The sequence below is a fragment of the Triticum urartu genome, chromosome 3A (assembly GCF_056163025.1).
Source record: "Triticum urartu cultivar PI428250 chromosome 3A, HENAU_Tu73, whole genome shotgun sequence".
NCBI lineage: Eukaryota > Viridiplantae > Streptophyta > Magnoliopsida > Poales > Poaceae > Triticum > Triticum urartu.
This window is the reverse complement of record NC_141875.1, coordinates 668,880,023-668,907,452: the sequence shown is the minus strand read 5'-3', so window position 1 is coordinate 668,907,452 and position 27,430 is coordinate 668,880,023. Positions and strand designations below refer to the sequence as shown.

Sequence of the window (27,430 nt, the reverse complement as noted above, 5' to 3'; positions counted from 1 at the left end):
GATCCATAAGTAAACCAAAAGAAACATACCAATCGACATGACCGCCGGGGCATTGAGAAACAGTATAACTAGGCTAGCTACAAGCCTCCACAGCGATTTGACTGTCTCGCGGCCGTCGGATCCTCGAACCTACGATCCAAATCAAATTCGGGCGTCATTCCTCGCCCGCGCGCGTCTCGCGTCGTCTCGCGGGCCGCTGCTCCGCGGAGCGACCTCCTCTTTCTGTCCGTAATTGGGCCGGCCCACTTGTTCCCACTCCCATGCTAACAGCCCAGGTTGCCCAGGCCCCCGAACGAACAGTTCCTCCTCGTCGCCGTCCTTCCTCCTCGCGATGCGGCGGCGTTACTCCCTCCTCGATGCGCCGCCGTCCTTCCTCCGCGTTGCGCCCTGCTGTCGGCGATCTTCTGCTGCGCATATTCATCCACGTAGGTGCCAGAGTCGATCGAGGGTATCCAGCGCGGGATGCGGGCCAGAGTCGATGGAGAGGATCCTGCACTTGGGGGCCGGTCCATTCAGCCGGTGGGCGATAATGGAGATCGGTGCCCACGGCTAGCCGGAGGTGGCCGCGCCTCGTGGCTAAGATCGCGGACGAAGGACGGATGGAGGTTGTGGCGGCTCTCTGCGGACCACCGTCATGGAGAGGCTTCACCAGCGGAAAGATGCATGGAAAGGCAGAGGTAGTAACTGTCAAGGGATTTGGTGATCGCCTGATGCAATACGATCAGGTCATCAGGGAAGTTAATCAGGTCTTCCTTTCCTCGGTTTTACGTACTATATATGGCCAATCAATTGTCGCCCAAAGCAGATTACGGGTGGGACTGAGTAGTCAATTTTCAGTTATTGTTTTTATCTGAAATTTTTAGAGATTGTTTGTTTAATAGTGGGTAGTACATATACCTCGGGTATTTGGCTATCGATTTACTATGTAGTCACTTGACTACTACTCCCTCTGTTCCTAAATATAAGTCTTCGTAGAAATTTTACTATGAACCACATACGAATGTATATAGATGCATTTTAGAGTGTAGTTCATTCATTTTATTCCGTATGTGGTCCATAGTGAAATGTCTTCAAAAATTTATATTTAGGAACCGAGGAAGTAGGTTCGAGCTGGAACAGGCTTCACCAAACCACTGATGGTGAGAGGACGAGGACCGGAGGATGGGAAGACGAGTGGAGCTGGAACAGGCATAAACGCCATGGCGTGCCTGACCTTAGGTTGATCCTCTCTTTTACAGGACTTTCCCAGCCATGGCGTGCCCGTTCCCTCTATTGGTGGAACCGGCGAGGACTTCACATCGGCCTTCTATAGGTTCAATCTTTGTTTGTATCTGCAACGTACATTTACATGTTGCACTGCAAATATTTGATAATTTGCTCTCCGGAGGGTTGCAAAGCGATGTGACGAGGTTACTGGTCGTTATTACCATTAACATGCATCTGTATATACTGTAGTGTTTGTCAGATGATACATATTCTTAACTGTTTTATTGATTAAATGAAAAAATGCCGCTAGCAATGGTTAATTGGTGGACAAAAGAATCATATTATGTGGTAAAACTGACATGCTAACGATTTTCCACATTTTCTAATATGTTGATTACACCATCACCTATTTTGGGTTGTGATCTCGCTTTCAACTTAAAATTTACCTCCTATATTTTCATTATTAAGGTGTTCTAAGTGCTGCAAAAGTTATAAATTATCCTTTTAGTTGTTGATACCAATTTTTAATTTCTAATGTATGCATAAGACTGAATTTGAAAAATAAATAGTGCATTGATCCCTTATTCAATATGTGTTCTACAATGATTCATTATTTTAGCCTTGCTCATAATACATCTACTTGAGATTCTTCTAAGTGCCTTATACGAGTACTTTATTAAACTTTCTACTGTTGATGCCATCAAAATGAAGATGAAACATGTGTTGTTGTTCTGCTTAGAAAACCTTCACCTTAGCCAGAGATGATGGCCATCCATGTGTATGTGTGTGCTAAGTTTTAGTTGTGATAATGCATCAATCCCTTATTCAGTTTGTGTTCTACAATTGTTCATTATTTTAGCCTTGCTCATAATACATCTAGTACTTGAGATTCTTCTGAGTGCCTTATACGAGTACTTTATTAAATTTGCTACTGTTAATGCTATCAAAATGAAGGTAAAACATGTGTTGTTGTTCTGCTAAGAAAACCTTCACCTTGGCCAGAGAAGATGGCCATCCATGTGTATGTGTGTGTTAATTTTTAGTTGTGATATTGCAGGTGCATGATGCTGATATACCAAGGTTCTTATTTTCATTTCATTTCAATACAACAAGATATCCTATGGATGTTTTCCCGTTCCTATTTGCAGTTTAATCTTTTGCTACTTGAAGGCGAGCAGAGGGAAGGCATCTCATTTCAAGTTCCAGATGACTCCTGTTATGTATTGTATTGTGATGTAACCGCACCCCGTTTACAGCTGGCTGGAATCAAATATGCATATAGACACTTGACTTCTTCTATAGCTATGTTCAGTCAACGAAGCAGGATATGATGCACCAAAGCTCTGCTTTTGAGGTACACCCTTATAATTTTATGGACTCCAAGGAATTACAGAGTGATAATACTCTACAAGAATTCTTAGATAACTCAGCATTTCAATTCTTGAAAAGTTGAATTTTGTGCAAGTTTAAGCAACTTATTTCGTATTTAACATCAATATTCAATGCCATCATATATTAGTGAAATTTCCTACCATTGTAGTTGAAAATAGACGGATGCGGCAACGCGCGCCATCAATGATCTAGTGCATTGTAAAGGGCAACATCGTTTGAAGATAAGGTATGTGCAAAAGAAAAGAAACATGTTGAAAGCACTCCTGATTTCTCGATCGACTCGACGATACAACTGGATCATTGACATGCTCACAAAGTAGGGGCGAATACGTCAAAAATGGTTTCTCAAAAGGAAAAGAAAAAGGTCAATGCGATGGTTGTAACTGAATGGTAGGAAGTAAAAGTCATTAGTTAAAAATTCAATGGGACCAACAAGAATTTCTGATAGACTTCGCTTCAGCTGATTATTTATTTTTCCTAAATCCTTATTCTAATCGGTATTTTTTTTCCAAACCCTCGCCATCTTACTCTAATAGGGTCTTTATCCGACGAGTTAGCGGGTTGCAAGTCCCAATTGCCATGTTGACCGCCGTGGCCTAAATCCAATGGGTTAAAAAGATGGCTAAGAAGCCACACTATTTTTCGCGATCATTGTCTGTACCTGGAGATTTCAGATAATTACATGATTCGTATGCAAGGCCCGGGGCACCCGGCATCTATCTGACAAATTGACCCAAATTATTTAGTCCATTTAAATGCAATACACCATTCATTAATTACATCTGGGACATCGTTATGAGATGAAAATACCAAGCTTTTTCAACAAATTTTGGATTTTCTTCACTCAGAAGCAAGGGATACAAATACAATAAGCACATATCCAGCCTCTGTGGACTTCACATAACACACAACCAACACCAATAAACACCAAATAAAACACGTAAGCAAAGAGTAAAGTCTTACAAGAACAAAATTATGACTAAGCGAGGAAAAACCCCTGATCACAACAGTTATCGGTAAACTATATCAACTACTATCCGCACCAACCATCTCTTGCCACGATCAGGGCAACGAGAAGAGTTATTCAACAACAACACCTTCAGGAAGAGAACGATGCTCAAGGGCCGCCATAACCGGGACCAACTACCAAAGATCAGATTATAGATTTTGACTGTGACGAACAAGTCTAAGCAATGCCTTCAACAATGTAATGACAGAAAGCCATCGGTATTGCCAGGTATAACTTTCTCGGGAGCAACCCAGGATTTTCTCCCTGGAGCTCGAGACTGGGTAGTCGAGAAGCACCACCAAATCAGAGTCAATCTTGTGTTGTCACCACCACTTTCCGTGATCCCAAAAGTACACGCGCTATGCTGGAAATCTCATCGTCGTCGTTGCACAATCATACCCTCAACGTCAAGCCATCGTCCATGGATGCATCTCACCATTAAAGGCAAACTAGGAAGAGTGAGAGCCACGAAAATTTCACTAAGGAGTCTTCCAGCTGCATCCCACAACCTTGCCAGTATGAGCGGCAGACAACAACCACCGGATCTGGAAAAAAATGCCCTCACGAAGAACATTCACATCTTGAGTGGCCGGTCGGTGCCACCACAGTCAAGTCTAGAGTAGAAATACCGTAGGCAGATGGCTTCGGCCAGATGGAGGGCGCTATCCAAGCAGTGGAGGAGGCCATTCGACACCCAACCATAGTCTTTCATCACAAGGATCACCACCGACGGTGCAACACATGCCTCAGCACCACCACCGTTGGTTGTGCGGATCTGAATGGGACATGACCCTGATCATACCTCTGGCCATCTCTGACACCGTCATAGGCCTTCCACCGAGCTCCAATGGTCCGGTACAACCATCAACGATCCTTCCCTAGCCCGCGTAATAACACGGAAATCACCTATGCCTCATACCCACGAGTGCCCCTCCACCGTGAGCATGCACCCCACCCCCTGGCCGCCGCCGTCCACATGGGCTTGGCCCGATGGAGTCCTTCAATGAAGACAAGGTGGAGGAAGAGGAGATGGGGTGTTGCTTCCGTTAGGTTTTGCGAGAAGGGAGGAAATCTCATGTGGTGGTTAGGTCTTGCCAAGCCTCACTTCGAACTCCATTTGAATTTCATGAAAACTTATAGCTAAATTTGTTTTTATTTGATCCAATGCTGGAGAGTGAATGGGAGGTAGAAACATCAAGATGCTGAATAATCCGGACTTGACAATAGGGCCGCCTATAAACCTCACGTCGTACAATTAAACATTAAGTAGTGATTTCGAACATTAAAATGTTACTCCTACGTGTTAAAGCAAAGTTGTTGCTATGTGGTTGGAAGAAATTGACATGGGAGAAGGGTTGGCACTTGCACTTTAGACAACATGTAAACTCTATTAGCTGCTTAGTTTTATCTGTCCCTGTTATAAGAAATAAGACTACTTTTCATGGGTTAAAATGTGCTCTCTATATGCAGACGCGAGTGGCAATGGAAAACAAAAATACTCCCTCGGTTGGGTTTATAAATTGTACATGAGTTCTTGCTCATTGATTTGATTAATAAAACATGCACTCACTACATGCTAGATACATCTGTTTGAGCAACACTTAAATATGGGACGGAAGGGGTATAATATACCATAAAAATTATATGATTAGAAACTACATTTGACAATGATTGTAAAGATATACTTTTATAGAATACAATACATGTTTTTCAAATAAAATAGATCTCCTGAAGACCATATCCAACTTATAAACCGATATGGAAGAAAGTACTACCTCCTTTTCGGTTTATCAGGTCTGTGCACATCCCTGGATTGGCAATTTATAATCAATATAATTTAAGTAATACATCCTAATATTTGTATCACTAGAAAGTGTATCATCTGAAGTTGGCTAGCTAGTTAACTCGCTGCTCAATGGAAGGATGGTTCGCTAAGCCTGTGGTGTGGCCTATTTAGAGCATCTACAGACGGACTTTACAAATCTGGTCCCTAAAACGCTCGTGGACACGCCCGGGCGCGTCCGCGGGCACTGACCAAGCAACTCTCAAATCCTATCGTTCACATCCGTGTATCTCATATCATGTCCCTTATATCTATACTAGCATGCAACATAGATAAAAGGAACGTATATCATCACACAAACATAGAATCAGACATGCAATGCATATTCCGATCATCAAAAGATTACCGAAGGATGTCCAAAAAATCGCCAAAGTTCACATAAACGACAGACAAATTTAAACTAAGTTACTAAAAACTAGAAGCTGGAGACGGAGATGGCGGAGATTCACCACTTCCTCGCCGGCCTTGGCCCTTCCGGTTGCTAGCGCAGCTGTAGGCGTCGGCGGCTGGTGGCGGATCGTTCGAGTCGTCGTCATCGGAGTCGGAGAGGATGACGAGCCCTTTTAGCCACCAAACTTTCCTGTCCTGCTGCCGCTTTAGCTTCGCGAGCCGAGCCTCCTCCGCCGCCTTGCGCTCGGACTGCTCAATGGCATAAGCGACCGGTAGTAAGACCCATTCGAGGAGTCACTACTAGGAAAAGGCCTGCTAGTGGCGCACCTGTTTTAGCTACTAATGGCGCACTACAGGTGCGCCACTAGCATCACGCCATTAGTAATTAATTCTAATGACGCACATGCGCCATTACTATGCCTATCTGTTGCGCCATTACTATCTGGCTTAGTAATGGCGCACAATATGCTTAATCTCAAATCAAATCGTACTCTGTGGTCAAACTTCCCGGAAGGTCACCTATCCTCACACTACTCCAGTCCGGACACGCTTAACTTCGCAGTTCTATCCAACCCCAGCATCAACTCACTTCACAGGTAGTTGTTGATATATCTATCATATCAATCCTATTAAACCTTTTTGATGTCTAGGACTTTGTTCATGTTCATTAGTGTGCTGAAATTTTGAAAAAATATTTCAAACTTCCCGGTCATATTACGTATCATATTTTGAAAAAAAAATTCCAATTTTTTTTAAACCAATTTTTTTCTGTTATTAGTGACGCACCTAGCAAATGGTGAGTTTGAAATTTTTTTCAATTTTCCTCCTCTAGATCTTAAAAGCCCCGTATCTTTCGTTCTGTTAGGTTTTTGGGGTTTTTTTTTAAATGTTGAAAAGGGTTCCCGCGGTTCAATTCGGATGTAAATTTTTGAGTAGATGATTTTTCATATAAAAAACTTTTTAATCCGAGTTCGTATGCAAAAGTTATGCCCATTTTACTAAATTCGAGAGAGATTTTGCAAATAAAGTCGAAATTCATATTTGTAAATTTTCCCAACAACTAGACCACATATCACATGGAAAACTTATTTTCTTTTATTTTTTTGACATTTCCATCATTTTCTTTTATTTATTTTTAAAACTGAAAAGGCGGTCTGGGGTGGTGGATTTAGCACCAGGGTTACTAATGGCGCACCTAATGTGTGGTGCGCCATTACTAACAATTTTCTTTTATGTTTTTTTTTCAAAACTAGTAATGGCGGACGGTGGGTGTGGCGCGTCATTACTATGTCTACTAGTAATGGCGCACTATCCCACGATGCGCCATTACTAACCATTTTTTTTTCAAAACTACTAATGGCGCACCACACACCAGGTGCACCATTAGTAATATGTCAATAATGACGCACCTATATCTGGTGCGCCACTGCTATATAGCAGTGGCGCACCACATACATGGTGCGCCATCACTGGTAGAAAAAGGGCCTATAGTCCCGGTTCGTAAGGGCCTTTAGTCCCGGTTCAGGAACCGGGACTAAAGTGTCGGTACTAATACCTCCACCCTTTAGTCCCGGTTCAATCCAGAACCGGGACTAAAGGCCCTCCACGTGGGCAGTGCGCAGAGCCCAGTCAGGAGACCCTTTGGTCCCGGTCACCAACCGGGACCAAAGGGTCTCCTGACTGGGCTCTGCGCACTGCCCACGTGGAGGGCCTTTGGTCCCGGTTGGTGGCACCAACCGGGACCAATAGGCATCCACGCGTCAGCACTTCTGTGGCTGGGGTTTTTGTTTTTTTTGAAAGGGGGGGGGGGGGTTGGGGGTTTTAGGGGGTTAATTTAGGTGTTTCATATATTGTGTTAGCTAGTTATAATTAATAGAGAGAAGTGTCCTCTGTTATGTCTGTGCTTGGTCGACGCTACGTACTATACATACGTATATAGAGAGGACTAGACACGCTAGCTAGCTAGTAAGCAAACGAAGGAAACAGAAGATCGTCATGAACATATATGCATATATACAGAGAGAAGTGATATCGACCACCTCTCCTTCTCCGAGAGATTGGTCGAACAACAAGTTCTCGTATATCTATCTGACACTACCGGCTACATATATACAGTAATTATCTCTTACAAATATAATCATACGGACTCAGGGTTAACATAGAATTCTCCGTCTTCAGGGATCACGTGGTCAAGAAAGAATGCCGCCAATTCCTCTTGAATTCCTCGCATGCGAGCTGGTGCTAGGAGTTCATCCCGCTTCCGAAACATCTAATTTTAAAAAGGGGGTCAATACATATATATATGAATGAATGAAACTCAACACAAATGATGGTAATAAAATAAAATTGTGAATGTTGTTATTTACGTACTTCATATTGTTCGTCAGTGTAGCCCCGCTCACAGGTCGTGTGGCGGATGGACTCGCAAACATAGTAACCACAGAAATCATTCCCTTGTTGCTGCCACAACCACTTTACAAGAAATAGAGGTTAATCAAACTGATAAGTAAGAATGCCAAATGGTATTGATGAAATTAGCGCTTGAATGACTAGTAGATGCGCTTAAAATGCTACTATAGCTAGTACTTACTTTCGGGTGTCTAAATTGCAGCTCCTTCGGCAGTCCCGGAGCTTTTCTGGTGAATTTCTCCAAACCCTGCCGGACAAACAAAACAATTACTTGATATATCAGGAAATGAACAAAGTTGCTGATATGGTAGATAATGATCGATTTAACTTACTTCTCGAGTATTTGAGTCATGTCTGCATAGTCCTTGGGATCTTTTCGTCTTGAGTCTAAGACGGTTACTAGTCCCTGCTCAAGCTTAATATGTAGGAGAATATAGTGGAAACTGCACACGCATGCATAACTCATCAATTACATTACTATAACCTTGACTAATATATAAGGGAAACCGAATACGCACAAGACAGTAACACTCACTTGAAGTTGTAAGGAAAGAGTATTATATCTTTGTTTTGATTTATTATCAACGATTCTAGCATGCTGGCCTCGGTTTCTGCGGCATGAAATTTAACCTGAGTTGCATCTATGAGATTTGTGTTAATGAACCCAATATCACCGACTTGTCTTTTCTTCAATTTGATGATCTTCAATCTGCATAATATAGTGAGGATGATTATAAATACATGCAATGAAAGAGCTAAGCTATATAGAGAAACTTAATGACAGAAGTAGTACTACTTACAGACAGTAGCAGGTGACAGTTGCTTTATCGAGGGCCAATTGATTGAAGAACCGATAGAACTCCTCAAATGGAACAGGCAACAGATCAATTCCAACGAGGTCATGCTCCGGTTTAACTCTCGCATACAAAGTACTCCTCCCCCCAGAGTCTCTGCAGATTTTCAAGTACCAATCATGCAATCTTCGCATCATCGTTGATAGAGATCTTTCATCTTTGACGAGAGGCTTCCCGTACTCGTATCTTTGTATCTGCACGTCCATGGGGTCATAATGTACTTTGCCGGGCAGGTAATCTGCAGGATTGCTATAACCGGGCACCATTCTCGGATCATTATCGACGTTGTGGCTAGGCACCTTGAGCGGGGGGCACGATTGCTTCGCTTGTTCGCCGAGCTGGGCAATTTGTTTCCCAGCTCGTCGTTGTTTCAGCCTTTGATCACTGACAGTACTTCCCGACCGCTCCGCTTCGGCAAATTCCTTTCCAATAATGCGGTCATAGTTTCCTTTCGGCGAATCAGACTTCGGTGGTTTTGTCAGGGCAGCCAGAGTGCGCTTCACTTTCACCCGATCTACCTTCTCCTCCGGAGGTGGATGTTTCTTTGCTTTCACCCCTTCAAAGAATTTCTTCACTTCTTCTCGCGCGATCTCGGCGTTCTCCTCCTGGGTCCTCTCGTATGGTAACTTCTCTGGAGTCTTCAGAGAAGGACCGAATCTGTATGTCCTCCCGCCTCTGGTTGTACTGCTAGACGCCGACCGAGCAGACGTAGCGGTTGTCTTCTTTACTTGCTTAAGCGGCGGAGGAGAAGGACTACGACGTGCCGGAGCAGCTGGAGCGGCGGCAGGTCTCTTCCGCCCTTGCTGACGAGGCGGAGAAGGAGGAGGCGGGCTGCTCGGGCGCGTCGGCGCAGGCGGAGAAGGAGGCGGATTGCCGCCGCGCGCCGGAGAAGGAGCCGGCCAAGGGCCCTGATCGTCACTCGCCGGAGGAGGAGGAGGCGGTGGAGGCGGAGTGCCCTGACTCGCGGGAGGAGGAGGAGGAGGCGGTGGCGTCCAGTTCGGAAGGTTGATGAGGTCCTTCCGCCATAGGCATGGAGTCTTCAGAGCAGACCCCAGCCGAGTCTCCCCTTCACCGGTAGGGTGGTCAAGCTGGAGGTCCTCAAATCCCTCCGTTATCTCATCCACCATCACCCTAGCATATCCTTCTGGAATCGGCCGGCAGTGAAAAGTTGCGCCGGGTTCAGTAGGATAAACAGAGCCAACAGCCGCCTTGACCTTCAAATTCATCCATTGCGTCATAAGGTGGCAATTTTGAGACTCCGTGATAGCATCCACGGGATAGCTGGCAGGAGCCGTCAAGGCATGCTCTAGCTGAAGCAGCTCGGTGGAAGCCACGCTGCTTCTGCGCTGAGATGGCGGGGTAGCTTCGGGGGAGGCTTCGGCAGTACGTTTGCTGCGATTTGCTTCTCGTTCCTCTATCGCGTCCACCCTTGCTTGCAGCGCCTGCATTTGGGTCTGCTGCACTTTTTTCCTCCTCTCATGGGATTTGTAACCGCCTATGTCCGGAAACCCAACCTTCCACGGAACGGAGCTTGGCGTGCCCCGTGTCCGTCCAGGGTGCTCAGGATTCCCGAGGGCCATTGTGAGCTCGTCGTTCTCTCTGTCTGGAAAGAACATCCCTTCCTGCGCTGCTTCGATATACTGCTTAAGCTTACTGACTGGTATGTCCATTTGATCATTCGTCCAAATGCACTTCCCTGTTTCAGGGTCCAGGGTTCCGCCAGCCCCGAAGAACCAAGTCCGGCAACGGTCTGGCCAGTTATTTGTCTCTGGTTCGATCCCTTTATGAACCAGATCATTCTCACTCTTGGACCACTTAGGCCGGGCTACGAGGTAGCCACCTGACCCCGTGCGATGGTGAAGCTTCTTCTTCGCAGCATTTTGCTTGTTTGTCGCCGACATCTTCTTACTCTTTTCTGATGTCTTGTGGGCCACAAATGCGGGCCAGTGATCTCTGATCTTCTCATATCTGCCCTTGAATTCTGGTGTCTCATTTTTTTCGACAAACTTATTCAGCTCTTTCTTCCACCTCCTGAATAGTTCTGCCATCCTCTTCAGAGCAAAAGACTTGATTAATTTCTCTTTAACTGGGTTCTCTGGATTATCCTCAGGCGGTAGGGTGAAATTTGACTTCAGCTCAGTCCAAAGATCATTTTTCTGCATATCATTGACATAAGACACCTCAGGGTCTTCTGTAGCTGGCTTAAACCATTGCTGGATGCTTATCGGGATCTTGTCCCTAACCAAACCCCCGCACTGAGCAACAAATGCGCTCTTTGTCCGGAGGGGTTCAATAGGTTGGCCGTCGGGCGCGATTGCTATGATCTCAAACTTTTCATCCGAGCTCAACTTTTTCTTCGGGCCTCGTCTCTTTACCGAAGTTGTGCTCGATTCGGAGGGCTAGAAAAAAGAACAAAGACTTAATTAATATGTGTACATACCAAAACAATGAATGCATCAATCAGCTAGTCAGCATAGGCTTAACTAATATATATACCTGGCCGGACTCGGTTCGGTCACCGGAGCCGTCATCACGGTCTCCTTCTTGCACCGGCATTGGGTCACCGGAGCCGTCCTCATGTTCTTCTTCTTGCACCGGCATTAGGTCACCGTAGCCAGCTTGTTCACCCTGTCCTTCCAGACCATCGGTTTCATTGAGAAACAACGAGATGGCATCACTTCCTTCTGCGATTATGTCCCTCAACAACGCTTCTTTTGTTGCTTCGTCTAGGGCGGTGTCCATAGTTTCTACAAATATTTACAACATGGCAATTATTATTCAAACATGATAGATGGATATATTAGTGCCAAACGTAGAACTAGCTACCTAATCATAGTAAGCTATCGGGAGGGGGTATATATCGACAACGACGACACTACATCTATGTCCCTCGACGACCCTCGTTCCCGATAAAAAAAAGAGGAAGAAGAAGAAAAATAAGAGGAGAAGAAAGAATAGAGGAGAAGATCTCCTCTATTCTTTCTTCTCCTCTTTTTTTCTTCTTCCTCTTCTTTTTTTATCCTCTTCTTCCTCTCATGTTCGATAGGATCGCCGAGGGGTCGGGAGGTTGCGTAGTGTCTCAGGATTCAACAAAACCATGTCTTCATCATTAGGCGAAAGTAACATGTGCATGATGGTACGAAGCTCTTCAAAGTTGTTCTGGAACGGACTCACAGATAGGATAATCCGCCTTTTGGTACAAAGTTCAGCAAGAGCCTTCCGAATATCGCTATTTGGAAGGCCTTTGCTGAATTGGTACCAAAAGGCGGATTATTCTATCCGGGACTCCATTCCAAAACAACTTTGCAGAACTTCGTACCAACATGCCCTGGTTACTTCCGGCTAATGATGAAGGCATGGATTTCTTCAATACTTTGACACTAGGAAACCTCTCTCGACCCCTCGGCGATCCTCGACCCCTCGAACCCTCGACGACCTTGGAACCCTCGACCCCTAGACAACCCTCTTCTTCCTCTCATGTTCGAGAGGATCGCCGAGGGGTCGGGAGGTTGCCTAGTGTCAAAGGATTCAACAAAACCATGTCTTCATCATTAGGCGAAAGTAACATGTGCATGATGGTACGAAGCTCTTCAAAGTTGTTCTGGAACGGAGTCCCAGATAGGATAATTCGCTTTTTGGTACAAAGTTCAGCAAGAGCCTTCCGAATATCGCTATTTGGAAGGCCTTTGCTGAATTCGTACCAAAAAGCGGATTATTCTATCCGGGACTCCATTCCAGAATAACTTTGCAGAACTTCGTACCAACATGCCCTGGTTACTTCCGGCTAATGATGAAGGCATGGATTTCTTCAATACTTTGACACTAGGAAACCTCTCTCTACTTCCGGCTAATAAGAAGAAGAAGAAGAAGAATAAGAAGAAAAGAAGAAAAAAAAGAGGAGAAGAAGAAAGGAATAGTGGAGAAAATAGAATATATTCTATTTTCTCTTCTTCTCCACTATTCCTTTCTTCTTCTCCTCTTCTTTTTCTTCTTTTTTCTTCTTCTTATTTATTTCTCCTCTTCTTTTCGGTAGAGGAAACCCTAAATAGCTAGCAAGTTTCGTGGGTGTGAGATACATGTGGCCTTCGGTGTCGGACACTACATCCACGTCCCACAAGTGACGTGGGCGTCGAAGCCCGCGCCACTTGTGGGATGTGGGTGTAGTGTCCGACACCGACGGTACATGTATCTCACACCGACGATACTTTCTATTTAGGGTTTCTCCTCTACCGCTCCTCGACCTCTCGACGACCCTCGTTCCCGATAAAATAAAGAGGAAGAAGAAGAAGAAAAAAGAAGAGAAGAAAGAATGGAGGAGAAGACTTCCTCTTCTTCCTCTCCTCTTCTTCTCCCTCTTCTTCCCCTTCTTCCTCGCCTCTCTCATGAATGTCCGACGTTCTCGACCCCCCCCCACGTGTCGAAGAAAAAAAAGAAGAAAAAAAGAGGAGAAGAAGAAAGGAATAGTGGAGAAGAAGAGAAAATAGAAAGTATTCTATTTTCTCTTCTTCTCCACTTTTCCTTTCTTCCTCTCATCTTCTTTTTCTTCTTTTTTCTTCTTCTTATTTATTTCTCCTCGTCTTCCTCTCCCCTCTTCTTCTCCTTTCTTCCTCTTCTTATTTCCTTTTTCCTCTCATTCTTTTTCTTCTTCTTCCTTTCTTAAAAATACATGAAGTAGTATTGCTTGTTTTTTTTAAAAATAATGATCAAATATAAATTTTAGAAAAAAGTAAAGGTTTTGCCTAATTCATTGTTCATATGAATATACAAACATTTGAACAAATCATCATATATATTAACATACATTTTCTTTTCATATGCATATGAACATACATACATACATTTTTCTTTCATATGAACATACATACATACATTTTCTAAAAATCTGAACATACATACATATAAACATACATACATACATTTTCTAAAAATCTGAACATAAACATACATACATATGAACATACATACATACATATAAACATAACATACATACACAAAAAATTCTAAAAATCTGCCTAAAAAATCTAAAAATCTGCCTAAAAAAATTATATGAAAAAAAGCATACATCATCCATCCATCCATATAATGAACATATACATTATCCATCCATCCATATAATCAACATATGCATATGAAAAAAAATATATGAAAAGGATCGAGGGGACAGGGAGGAAAGGGGGTCGCCGGAGCCGGACCGAACGGGGAGGAGGGGCGGCGTCGAGGCAGGGGCGGCAGTGGGGGCGGGCCCCGGCGACGACGACAATGGTGGGGGCGGGCCGGGGCGCAGGGGCGCGGCTGTGCGTCCTCGGGGACGGGGCAGGGGCACGGGGCGGCGGCCGGCGTGGGCTCGGGCGCGGGGCAGGGGACGGGGAGACGGGGATGGCGGCCGGCGGCGGCGACGGCGACGAGGAGCGCGCGAGCGATTTGGGCAGCCTGGCGGCGGGGGCAACTGGCGACGGGAGGCGAGGGAGATGTGAAATTTTCACAAGTCCTGGTTATATAGCAAGGGCATTGGTCCCGGTTCGTGGCACCAACCGGGACCAATGCCACCCTTTAGTCCCGGTTGGTGCCACCAACCGGGACCAAAGGCCAATTTTCGGCAGCCCAAAGGGCGGGAAGCGGCGGCCTTTGGTCCCGGTTGGTGGCACCAACCAGGACTAAAGGGTGGCATTGGTCCCGGTTGGTGCCACGAACCGGGACTAATGCCCCCTTTAGTCCCGGTTGGAGCCACCAACCGGGACCAATGCCCTTGTGCTGCCCACGCGCATAAGTTTAGTCCCACATCGCTAGTTGAGAGCGGCCGGCACTGGTTTATAAGGTCTGCTGCCTCCTCCCTCCCGAACTCCTCTGAATAGCAGGCATATGGGCCTAATTTGACACTGCTTTGCCTGTGGGCCTATTGGGCCTTCTGCGGGCCTGAATCCTGGCCCATGTAGGGTTTCTAGTCGTATTCAGGCCGTGGAGGCCCAGTAGGTGGCATTGTTTTTGGTTTTTTCTTTTTTATTTCTATATTTTTTTGGTTTTTTATTTTTTTATTTCTACTTAAAACTAAATACTTACAGTTTTTTAGTGATTTCTTTTTGCTTTTAGGTCACAAAAATTATAAATTTTCTGTTAGTGCCATTAGTTTTAAATTTTAAATAGTTTAAATTTGAATTTTTAAAAATTTGTGTGAATCACTAGTTTATGAATAACTTTACTATAAAATTAGAATTTTTTTCTATTTATTTTTATTTCTACTTAAAACTAAATACTTACAGTTTTTTAGTGATTTCTTTTTTGCTTTTAGGTCACAAAAATTATAAATTTTCTGTTAGTGCCATTAGTTTTAAATTTTAAATAGTTTAAATTTGAATTTTTAAAAATTTGTGTGAATCACTAGTTTATGAATAACTTTACTATAAAATTAGAATTTTTTCTATTTATTTTTTATTTCTACTTAAAACTAAATACTTACAGTTTTTTAGTGATTTCTTTTTGCTTTAGGTCATAAAAATTATAAACTTTCTGTTAGTGCCATTAGTTTTAAATTTTAAATAGTTTAAATTTGAATTTTTAAAAATTTGTGTGAATCACTAGTTTATGAATAACTTTACTATAAAATTAGAATTTTTTTCTTCTTTGCTATTTATTTTTATGAATCACTAGTTTGTGAATCACTAGTTTATTTCTATTTAAAATTAGAATAACTTTACTATTGATTTTAGGTCACACAAATTATATTCTTTTTGCTATTGAAGAATATTATAGTTTTATTTTAGTTGATCATAACATAATATTTTAATTGATTATTTTTATTTTCATAAAAGTTTTGTAGTTCATTCTGTTTGCTATTAATTCATTCTTTGAGCTAAATGACTCTGAAATTGGAAAGCATTTCAAAATGAACTCTGAAAAGGTTGAAAGTTGGCATGGTATCATCATTTCACCCACATAGCATGTTCCAAAAAGTAGAGAGGGTTACGACAAAAACTTGATGCACTTCGTGTACAAAATGGACAATCACTTTCGAAGTATCAAAGTTTCGAACCATAAGACATGAAAGCATTTCAAATGAACTCTGAAAAAGTTGAAAGTTGGGATGGTATCATAATTTCACCCACATAGCATTTGCTTATTGCGGGAGAAAGTCTTCACTTTTTCTTTGCTTGTGTCATTTGCTTATTGCGCCGTAACCATGGATAATCTTCATTGTTTATCAGGATGCTTAGGTCAGCCTTGACATTGAAGGGAGGAATTTCATGAAACTTTTCATAATCTTCAGACATGTCTGTCTTGCCGTCCACTCCCAGGATGTCCCTTTTTCGTGAAAGAACTATGTGGCGCTTTGGCTCATCGTATGATGTATTCGCTTCCTTATCTTTTCTTTTTCTCGGTTTGGTAGACATGTCCTTCACATAGATAACCTGTGCTACATCATTGGCTAGGACGAACGGTTCGTCAGTGTACCCAAGATTTTTCAGATCCACTGTTGTCATTCCGTACTGTGGGTCTACCTGTACCCTGCCGCGTAACAGATTGACCCATTTGCACTTAAACAAAGGGACCTTAAAATCAGGTCCGTAGTCAAGTTCCCATATGTCCACTATGTAACCATAATATGTGTCCTTTCCGCTCTCGGTTGCTGCATCAAACCGGACACCGCTGTTTTGGTTGGTGCTCTTTTGATCTTGGGCGATCGTGTAAAATGTATTCCCATTTATCTCGTATCCTTTGTAAGTCAATACAGTCAAAGATGGTCCCCTGGACAACAAGTACAACTCATCACAAACAGTGTTGTCACCTCTGAGATGTGTTTCCAACCAACTGCTGAAAGTCGTGATGTGTTCACATGTAATCCAGTCGTCGCACTGCTCCGGGTGTTTGGAGCACAGACTGTTCTTGTGTTCATCGACATACGGGGTCACCAAGGTAGAGTTCTGTAGAACTGTGTAGTGTGCTTGAGACCAAGAATATCCGTCCCTGCATATTATTGAGTCTCTTCCAAGAGTGCCTTTTCCAGTCAGTGTCCCCTCATACCGCGATTTAGGGAGACCTATCTTGTTAAGGCCAGGAATGAAGTCAACACAAAACCCGATAACATCCTCTGTTTGATGGCCCATGGAGATGCTTCCTTCTGGCCTAGCGCGGTTACGGACATATTTCTTTAGGACTCCCATGAAACTCTCAAAGGGGAACATATTGTGTAGAAATACGGGCCCCAGGATGACAATCTCGTCGACTAGATGAACTAGGACGTGCGTCATGATATTGAAGAAGGATGGTGGGAACACCAGCTCGAAACTGACAAGACATTGCGCCACATCACTCCTTAGCCTTGGTACAATTTCTGGATCGATCACCTTCTGAGAGATTGCATTGAGGAATGCACATAGCTTCACAATGGCTAATCGGACGTTTTCCGGTAGAAGCCCCCTCAATGCAACCGGAAGCAGTTGCGTCATAATCACGTGGCAGTCATGAGACTTTAGGTTTTGAAACTTTTTCTCTGGCATATTTATTATTCCCTTTATATTCGACGAGAAGCCAGTCGTGACCTTCATACTGAGCAGGCATTCAAAGAAGATTTCTTTCTCTTCTTTCGTAAGAGCGTAGCTGGCAGGACCTTTATACTGCTTCGGAGGCATGCCGTCTCTTTCGTGCAAACGTTGCAGGTCCTCTCGTGCCTCAGGTGTATCTTTTGTCTTCCCATACACGCCCAAGAAGCCTAGCAGGTTCACGCAAAGGTTCTTCGTCACGTGCATCGCGTCGATTGAGGAGCGGACCTCTAGGTCTTTCCAGTAGGGTAGGTCCCAAAATATAGATTTCTTCTTCCACATGGGTGCGTGTCCCTCAGCGTCATTTGGAACAGCTAGTCCACCAGGACCCTTTCCAAAGATTACGTAGTGTAAATCATTGACCATAGCAAGCACGTGATCACCGGTGCGCATGGCGGGCTTCTTCCGGTGATCTGCCTCGCCTTTGAAATGCTTGCCTTTCTTTCGACATTGATGGTTGGTCGGAAGAAATCGACGATGGCCCAGGTACACATTTTTCCTGCATTTGTCCAGGTATATACTTTCAGTGTCATCTAAACAGTGCGTGCATGCGTGGTATCCTTTGTTTGTCTGTCCTGAAAGGTTACTGAGAGCGGGCCAATCGTTGATGGTCACGAACAGCAACGCCTTAAGGTTAAATTCCTCCTGTCTGTGCTCATCCCACGTACGTACACCGTTTCCATTCCACAACTGTAAAAGTTCTTCAACTAATGGCCTTAGGTACACATCAATTTCGTTGCCGGGTTGCTTAGGGCCTTGGATGAGAACTGGCATCATAATGAATTTCCGCTTCATGCACATCCAAGGAGGAAGGTTATACATACATAGAGTCACGGGCCAGGTGCTGTGATTGCTGCTCTGCTCCCCGAAAGGATTAATGCCATCCGCACTTAAAGCAAACCATACATTCCTTGGGTCCTTTGCAAACTCATCCCAGTACTTTCTCTTGATTTTTCTCCACTGCGACCCTTCAGCGGGTGCTCTCAACTTCCCATCTTTCTTTCGGTTCTCACTGTGCCATCGCATCAACTTGGCATGCTCTTCATTTCTGAACAGACGTTTCAACCGTGGTATTATAGGAGCATACCACATCACCTTCGCAGGAACCCTCTTCCTGAGGGGCTCGCCGTCAACATCACCAGGGTCATCTCGTCTGATCTTATACCGCAACGCACCGCATACCGGGCATTCGTTCAGATCCTTGTAGGCACCGCGGTAGAGGATGCAGTCATTAGGGCATGCATGTATCTTCTCCACCTCCAATCCTAGAGGGCATACGACCTTCTTTGCTGCGTATGTACTGTCGGGCAATTCGTTATCGTTTGGAAGCTTCTTCTTCAATATTTTTAGTAGCTTCTCAAATCCTTTGTCAGCCACAGCATTCTCTGCCTTCCACTGCAGCAATTCCAGTACGGTACCGAGCTTTGTGTTGCCATCTTCGCAATTGGGGTATAACCCTTTTTTGTGATCCTCTAACATGCGATCAAACTTCAGCTTCTCCTTTTGACTAATGCATTGCGTCCTTGCATCGACAATGACCCGGCGGAGATCATCATCATCGGGCACATCGTCTGGTTCCTCTTTATCTTCAGCAGCTTCACCCGTGGCAGCATCATTGGGCACATCGTCTGGTTCCTCTTGATCTTCACCAGCTCCCCCCGTTGCAGCATCACCGTATTCAGGGGGCACATAGTTGTCATCGTACTCTTCTTCTTCGCCGTCTTCCATCATAACCCCTATTTCTCCGTGCCTCGTCCAAACATTATAGTGTGGCATGAAACCCTTGTAAAGCAGGTGGGAGTGAAGGATTTTCCGGTTAGAGTAAGACCTCGTATTCCCACATTAAGTGCATGGACAACACATAAAACCATTCTGCTTGTTTGCCTCAGCCGCATCGAGAAACTCATGCACGCCCTTAATGTACTCGCGGGTGTGTCTGTCACCGTACATCCATTGCTGGTTCATCTGCGTGCATTATATATAATTAAGTGTCCAAATTAATAGAAGTTCATCATCACATTAAAACCAAAGTGCATACATAGTTCTCATCTAACAACATATAGCTCTCCAGAGCATCTAATTAATTAAACCATACATTGAAACTATGTAAAACATTTCAATGCGAAAACAAATGCAATCATAATCGCAACCAAGGTAACAATTGATCCAACGGCATAATGATACCAAGCCTCGGTATGAATGGCATATTTTCTAATCTTTCTAATCTTCAAGCGCATTGCATCCATCTTGATCTTGTGATCATCGACGACATCCGCAACATGCAACTCCAATATCATCTTCTCCTCCTCAATTTTTTTTATTTTTTCCTTCAACAAATTGTTTTCTTCTTCAACTAAATTTAACCTCTCGACAATAGGGTCGGTTGGCATTTCTGATTCACATACATCCTAGATAAATAAAATCTATGTCACGTTGGTCGGCATAATTTTCATAAACAATAAATGAACCAATAGTTATGAAGATAATATACATACCAAATCCGAATCATAGACAGGACGAGGGCCGACGGGGGCGGATACCAAAACCATCGCACTATATAAGATGCAATAATAAATGTAAGAAAATGATACAAGTATCTATCTAAACAGACAAGTAAGAATATTTTTCCTTTCAGAAAGAAGATAAGAACAAGAGGCTTACCACGGTGGTGTCGGTGATGAGATCAGCGCGGGTGATCGACGGCGGTGAAGACGGGGAGGGGGCGTGACGGACCGCTAAACCTAGACAAATCTCGAGGAAAATGGAGCTTGGAGGTCGAGCTTCGAGAGGAGAAAGTTTAAGTAGTGTGGCTCGGGCATTCCATCGAACACCTCATGTGCATAGGAGGTGAGCTAGAGCACCACAAACCCCTCCCCTCGCCGGCCAGAGAAAAACAGAGCACTGGAGTGCTCTGCTCGCGGGCGAGGGTATATATAGGCACCTCATTGGTCCCGGTTTGTGGCAAGAACCGGGACTAAAGGGGAGCCTTTGGTCCCGGTTCAGGCCACCAACCGGGACCAATGGTGGTGGGCCAGGAGCGAGGCCCATTGGTCCCGGTTCGTCCCACCAACCGGGACCAAAAGGTCCAGACGAACCGGGACCAATGGCCCACGTGGTACGGCCGGCCCCCTGGGCTCACGAACCGGGACCAATGCCCACATTAGTCCCGGTTCTACACTGAACCGGGACTAATGGGCTGAGCCGGCCTGGACCATAGCCCTGTTTTCTACTAGTGCATTAATGTCCATATCATCTATAGCCCTTTTCCTAGTAGTGAGTCGTGTGTCCTTGTTGGGCTTCGCCTGCATCCCGTTGCGACGGCGCACAGACTGCTCTGCCTCCTTCCTCTCCCTTTCCTGTTGCCGCTCGTGGTGGGCGACACACTCCTCTGATTCCGGCGTGCGCGTCTGGACCAGTGGGGCAGGCACAAGCACCCACCACTGTCCACATGGGGGAGAAACAGTTGGCGGGGGCAGGGGTATGTGTAGGGGGCGCGAATTGCACAGGCCGCCTATCGGAGCTGCGCCCAGGCCGGGAGGGGCCAGCGCTGGCGTCCGAACTGCGCCGCCGGGGAAGCTGCGGCTGCAGCGAGGCTGCACATCTGGAGCTGCCCCTGGTCTCCACCTTGGACTGCTCCAAGGCATGCGGAGGGGAAGCTCATAGTCCGGATCCAGCTCGGAGTTGGATCGACTGCCGGAGCTCGACATTGTACCGGATTCGATCGGAATCACTGGAGGAAGAGGAGAGGACGAAGCGAGAGAGAGGAGAGTGAGTGAACTAGGGTTTCAGAGCGATGAGCCGGATGGGTTTTTTTGGGACATCCATAGGGTCGATGGTGGGCCGTCCCTGTCAGATGAACACGCCCGGGCATGTCTGGGTCCTCCCATATCCCCTCTATATTTGGTCTGGATATGAGGGGTGCTGGTCAGTCTGAACATTTGAGGCCCGTTTGAGACGGCCGTCTGTATAAGAAAATCATGAACAGTCAGTGACCAGGAGGATGGTCCGGGCGTTTGAGATTGGTTTGGAGCGCACGGCAGTAGATGCTCTTATACACTCACTAGTAGAAAAAGGGCCTTCAGTCCCGGTTCATAAGGGCCTTTAGTCCCGGTTCTGGAACCGGGACTAAAGGGTCGGTACTAATGCCTATCCCTTTAGTCCCGGTTCAATCCAGAACCGGGACTAAAGGGCGCGGCCACGTGGAGCTCCACCTTTAGTCCCGGTTGGTAACACCAACCGGGACTAAAGGAAATTTTATGATTTTTTTTGAATTTTTTTTTTGAAATTTGTTTTTGATTTTTTTTAATTTTCAAATTTCTGAATTATTTTAACCTCCAGTCTGTAATCACCACCCCTCATCACTTCTCAATTTATCCTCTAATCACCCCTCATCATTCCAAATCATCTAACTTCCCGAACCTCCCACTCCCCCAGCCTGAGCACGCTTAACTTCCGGGTTCTATTCTCCCTCGCTCCAAGTCTGCACTTGTTGTTTTCCTGACAATACTAAGATGTCAATCCTATTAACCTTCAGGAATTTCGCTTGAGCATGAAGTGACACATTTCATAGTTTTATTTTGAAACTATTGTTTTAAAAAACAATAATTATTTAGTAACACTAATATTTCTTGAATAATTAGTTTGACCATTGTTTGACCACAGTTTGACCACAGTTTGACCATAGTTTGACCAGATTTGACCAATATTGAAATAACAGAAATAATTATTTAGTAACACTAATATTCTAGAATAATTAGTTTGACCATTGTTTGACCACAGTTTGCCCACTGTTTGATTTTTTTCGATTTTTTCACTCTAGATCTTAAAAGCCCCGTAACTTTTTTCTATTAGGTTTTTGAGGATTTTAAAAATGTTTAACGGGGTTCCCCCCGTTAAATTCGGATGTAACTTTTCGAGTAGATGATTTTTCATATAAAAAACTTTTTCATCCGAGTTAGTATGCAAAAGTTATGCCCATTTTTACAAATTTCAGAGAGATTTTGCAAATAAAGTCAAAATTCACATTTGCAAATTTTCCCAACAACTAGACTACATATCACATGGGAAACTTATTTTCTTTTATTTTTTTGACATTTCCATCATTTTCTTTTATTTTTTTTAAAACTGAAAAGGCGATCCACTGGGGGGGTAGAGTTTGAAAATGGGACCTTTAGTATCGGTTCGTGGCAAGAACTGGGACTAAAGGTCTCAACCCCATTAGTCCCGGTTCGTGCCTCAAACCGGGATTAAAGGTCTAATCTTTAGTCCCGGTTTGAGACACGAACCGGGACCAATGGTTGTAGGCCAGGAGCGAGACCCATTGGTCCCGGTTCATCCCACCAACCGAAACCAAAAGGTTCAGATGAACCGGGACCAATGGCCCACGTGGCCCGGCCGGCCCCATGGGCTCACGAACCGGGACCAATGCCCTCATTGGTTCCGGTTCTAAACTGAATCGGGACTAATGGGCTGACCCTGCCTGGACCAACGCCCTGTTTTCTACTAATGACTCGAGGGACAAGGCTTCGGAATCCTACGGCCGTTCGCAATCGTTGACTTGACCAGGCTAATCAAACCAAAGCAACATGAAACGCCATGCATGCTGATATCATGGATCACGGTACGCAAGCCCAGTAGACCACTCTGCTACTTTTCCTACCTCCCAACCTGGTGGCATATGCAATGCATGGCTATTAGCTTAGCTAGGCTGGCCAGAGGTGAGGCTTCATGGAAAGACCATGATGTGAAGGGCGATTGCAAATTAGCATCATTGGCACGTGTACAAGCAATAGTATTTTTTGTAGCGCCGGTAAGAGGCCACCTAACCTGTCACTTTGAGGGGTTAATTAGTTTAGCACTACTGGATAATCCAGAGAATATGACAAGTCAATTGATACTTTTTGTTATGCCGGGAATAAGACTATCCACAGTGAAAATAACATAGATGTAATATCATATGTATATACATAAAATAGATGATGTGACAAGTAATTAATGAAGAAGGAAAGACATGTGGTAACATAGCAAGTTACTTATAGTATGAGTAACATCACACATACCAAGATAAGATAAATTTATAACCTAATAATTAAAGTGTTGCATGAGATCACACGTATGTTACTTCCCACTGTAGAAGCAGTAACATAAACTATTAACATATGCATGCCGCTAGCCTGAGTTACTCCCCATTATGGCAAGTCTAAGAGGCCACCTAACCTTTCGCCTTGACCCTCCAGGGGGTAAAGTTAGTTTAGTGCTAGTACTTGATAATCGAGAGAGAATGGCAAGTTAATCTCGGTTACGTAACTAAGCTAGAGCTTAGGTGACGTGACTTCCAAGACGGCGTGAAAAAGTGCGATGCGCACTGAGTTAACTCGGGATCAAAAGATGTTCACTCACTACCAGAAACCGCAATATTTCTGTGGGTTGGAAACCGACAGGAAAAGAGCCAAACCCGACAGGGAAAGTATTTCCTGTCGGTCACCCGTCAGGGAAAGCCGACAGAGATAGCTTGACAGGGAAACTTTCTTTTGCCCGTCGGCCGACCGACAGGAAACATTTCCCTGACGGTCACTCCCGACGGTGACCGACAGGAAAATATGATTTCGTCAGGTATAGGGTGGCCAGGAGTATACGTTATTTCCCTGTCGGTCTGAACCGACAGGAAAATTCGCAATATTTCACTGTCAGTTCGTCACCGACAGGAATACTCATTACATTTCGCTGTGAGTTCGTGCCCGACAGGAATTTGTGCATGTCACAACCAGAATTATTAGTCCTGTCGGCCCAAAACCGCCAGCAATGGATGGTGCATCTTAATGATCCATTTAAATTTGTATACTGCATCTATCAACACAAATTATACCATGATGATTCTTGTGTCAACCACTACCATAAATTGGACTGATAAGATTTAGTTTTGCACATCTAAGTACATAACAGTTATCGACAACAAAAGATAAATTGTTCAACTTGCAAGTTGCAAGGATAAGCTTCAGTGCATTACAAACAAAATACAACATACTTCACAGAAGTAGATAACCTGCCTCTAGTGTCTATTGCAACTTCCAAAATGCTACTCTATTACCAACACGACCATTAGTTCCAAAGTTGTGTTACCCTGCTCTAAGTCAACAAAGGCACTGCCCAGGTTACTACCACTCTAAGTCTCGCTTTCCAGGTTGTTGGAGTGAAGGTTAGTTGCAAAAATAGCCATGTCGCCAATATTCCCATTGGAGTTGTCACCGCCAACAGTTCCACCCAAATCACCATCATCGGTGTTGTCATCAAGTGCTTGGGTTTCAATTTGAGATGAATTAGTGCCCCCCTACATAGGATTATTTATTTAGACAAACCAGGAGAGGTTATGAAGCAAACCAGAAAAGGCTTCTCAATTAAAAGTTGCAGTAAACCATCAGGTAGAAAATATAAATGATAATAAAACCAAATGGCCTTTTGTGAGTAAACCATCAACACATCCATTTTGGACCGATTTGGCCAACAATGTTAGTAGTAATTTTAACTAAGAGAGGATGGTCGGAATAAACAATGAACATCTACCACAAATGGTGTTTCGAACAGATTTGGCCAAGAACTTAAGTATGATAAATTTAACTAAATGAGAGTGACCAAAAATTGAGATCCTAGAAAAATAGAATGAATCATGGTGTAAATTCACTTAAGTTGGGACTACATGTGCATGCAGGAATCAAGATGCACTCCCACAAGCATATCTCAATATATTTGGGGGGGGGTCCATCTATCAAGCTAAATCTATATAAAGTACCTTACTAATCAATAAGATCTAAGATATTCATGATGTGGCTAATGGCTACTCAAATAACATAATACTCTTTATTTGCAATGGTTGGCTGACCATCAGTTTGAGAAAAAAGTTTCAGGAAGTAATGTACTTACATGTGGTTGGAAACTTTCTCCTTGGCGTAGCTCCTCTGGTAGTTCTTTTCCCATCTCCTTAAAAAGGGCCTATGAACAAGTATGCAACATTAGAATAGCTGGTTTGAACAATCAATCTGAAACATGTACACAAATTTGCAAGTACCAAGAAAAGTCTTCCATGCATATCCACTATCTTTTGAAGGTTCTCATTACGTCGCTTCAGTTCTTTGTTTTCTTGAATAGCTCGTCGCTTCAGTTCTTCGTTTTCTTGAATAGTTCGCCGAAATGATGCTGAAGATAACGACCTCAATTTCTTCTCTCTAGCTATTGAGATAACATCAGCCTTCTTAATTGCTCCATCCTCTATTGCTAGTCGCCCATGAGGAATGCCACCTGATGACTCATATAACATTTGCCCATCTAACTCTCACTCCTCCCAATCATCAGGATGTGCGTCTCTAGCCAAATCACAGTAATCATCCTAGAACAATAGTAATTTTAACTTGTAAACTTGCAAACAGAACAAATAGTTGGTGTTAAGAAGACGAGCAAGAACATACGTGGCGTTTTTTTGCCTTCCCGCTGAGGGTGGAACTGATGCTGCCACTGCCATCCCAATTCTTTAATCCAGATTTCATTGCAGCATACGTATTCAGGGTGGTAGCCTTCTCAGGCCCATATTTCTGTGCCTACAAGACCAACTAAATGAAATACAAAATAACAAGAAACAATTTGCGAAAAATCTCATACAAGTGTGACATACCAGAATTTGTCGAGCCTCCACAAATGGCAGTGAACCTCCCCGATTTTGAGCAATATCTTCACTCTTGAAGCGAGATTCTTGCCCTCTCTTCCTTAAAGACTTGAACTCTTTTGAGCACCAATAAGCACAAAGATGAGGCCATGCATGTTCCTTAAACCATGGTATTCTGCCTTCCAGGTACTGATCATATTCAAGTTCTTTTGAACATGCCAATGTGTCATCAAGCAGCTCTCCTTTCTTCTCATAGTAGAACTTCACAACATCCACACGAACTTGATACATCATGTCCCTCACTTTTTTCATTGCATAGTTGTCCAACACACGATCAGCATCATCCTCCACCTTGTCCGGGTCTTCACCATCTTTCACATGAACCTCAAACAAGTTCTGCAAGTTTACAAATTTTCATGTCAAATATGCATGTGCAATACAGATTTTCAAAATAACTCCCAAGTACTTGGGGCTTACCCAAAACACTTGCTTCACACGATCTGCTGCTATCTGCCCCTTATCATCTAGAGTATCATCATCATAATAATCAGACCACTCCAAAGCTGGACGGGTTTTAATGACAACACCACCTTCCTTCTTCTCAATTATGCCGGGGTGTTCTTGTTTAAGAATGATTCCAAGTTGCATAGTATACCTGTAGTGTTTGGAATTAGGGTCAGCATAATTAAATTGCCTAAACAACAAGGTAAGCAGCATTTACTGAGAGGATGATACTAAGTGTCAAGCATAAAATCACATGTGAAGAAACAACCATACCTATCACCTTTCGGTTTAAGGCCAACTTTATGACCATGTGGAGGCACTCTTAGTTCTGTCGTGGCCCTCCTTTCCTCCCCTTTTGACGAGACGGGGGCTGCCTTTGGATCACTTCACTGTTTTGAGATAAAGGAGCAGTAGTATTGACGCCATCAGATCGAGACATTTGCGAGCTATCATTGTTGGGGCTGCCTATACCAGCAACAGTATTCTGGTTAGCACGGCTGGCACCGCGTCTAGTACTTCTATGACGAAGCACAACCATCTCCTGCACAAATTCAAATGTGAGTTCAAGTTTACAAAACACAAAAATGCAGCTTAAAACAAAATTAGCACATGAAATAGCTTAGGAAGCAAGTTTGA

The 27,430-nt window shown here is 44.0% G+C and overlaps 1 protein-coding gene across 1 annotated transcript; it reads right to left on the bottom strand.

The window, feature by feature from the left end:
• Nucleotides 1-24,510: 24,510 nt before the first annotated feature.
• LOC147981300 (uncharacterized) lies at nt 24,511-27,022 on the bottom strand. Its single transcript, XM_087513922.1, has 5 exons — nt 26,768-27,022; nt 26,300-26,686; nt 25,700-26,225; nt 25,555-25,623; nt 24,511-24,964 (listed from the first exon to the last, which is right to left on the bottom strand). Exons 1-3 carry the CDS (start codon nt 27,005-27,007, stop codon nt 26,073-26,075), a joined length of 780 nt encoding a protein of 259 aa, XP_087370048.1. The 5' UTR covers nt 27,008-27,022; the 3' UTR covers nt 24,511-24,964; nt 25,555-25,623; nt 25,700-26,072.
• Between the last annotated feature and the right edge of the window lie 408 nt (nt 27,023-27,430).

What these genes read in the sequence shown, in the direction of transcription:
- LOC147981300 (XM_087513922.1), bottom strand. Translation starts at nt 27,007, where the DNA reads ATGCTGCTTACCTTGTTGTTTAGGCAATTTAATTATGCTGACCCTAAT. An exon ending in GTGTGAAGCAAGTGTTTTGG is followed by an intron (nt 26,687 to 26,767) that starts GTAAGCCCCAAG and finishes GTAAACTTGCAG; the next exon opens with AACTTGTTTGAGGTTCATGT. An exon ending in TGGAGGCTCGACAAATTCTG is followed by an intron (nt 26,226 to 26,299) that starts GTATGTCACACT and finishes TTGGTCTTGTAG; the next exon opens with GCACAGAAATATGGGCCTGA.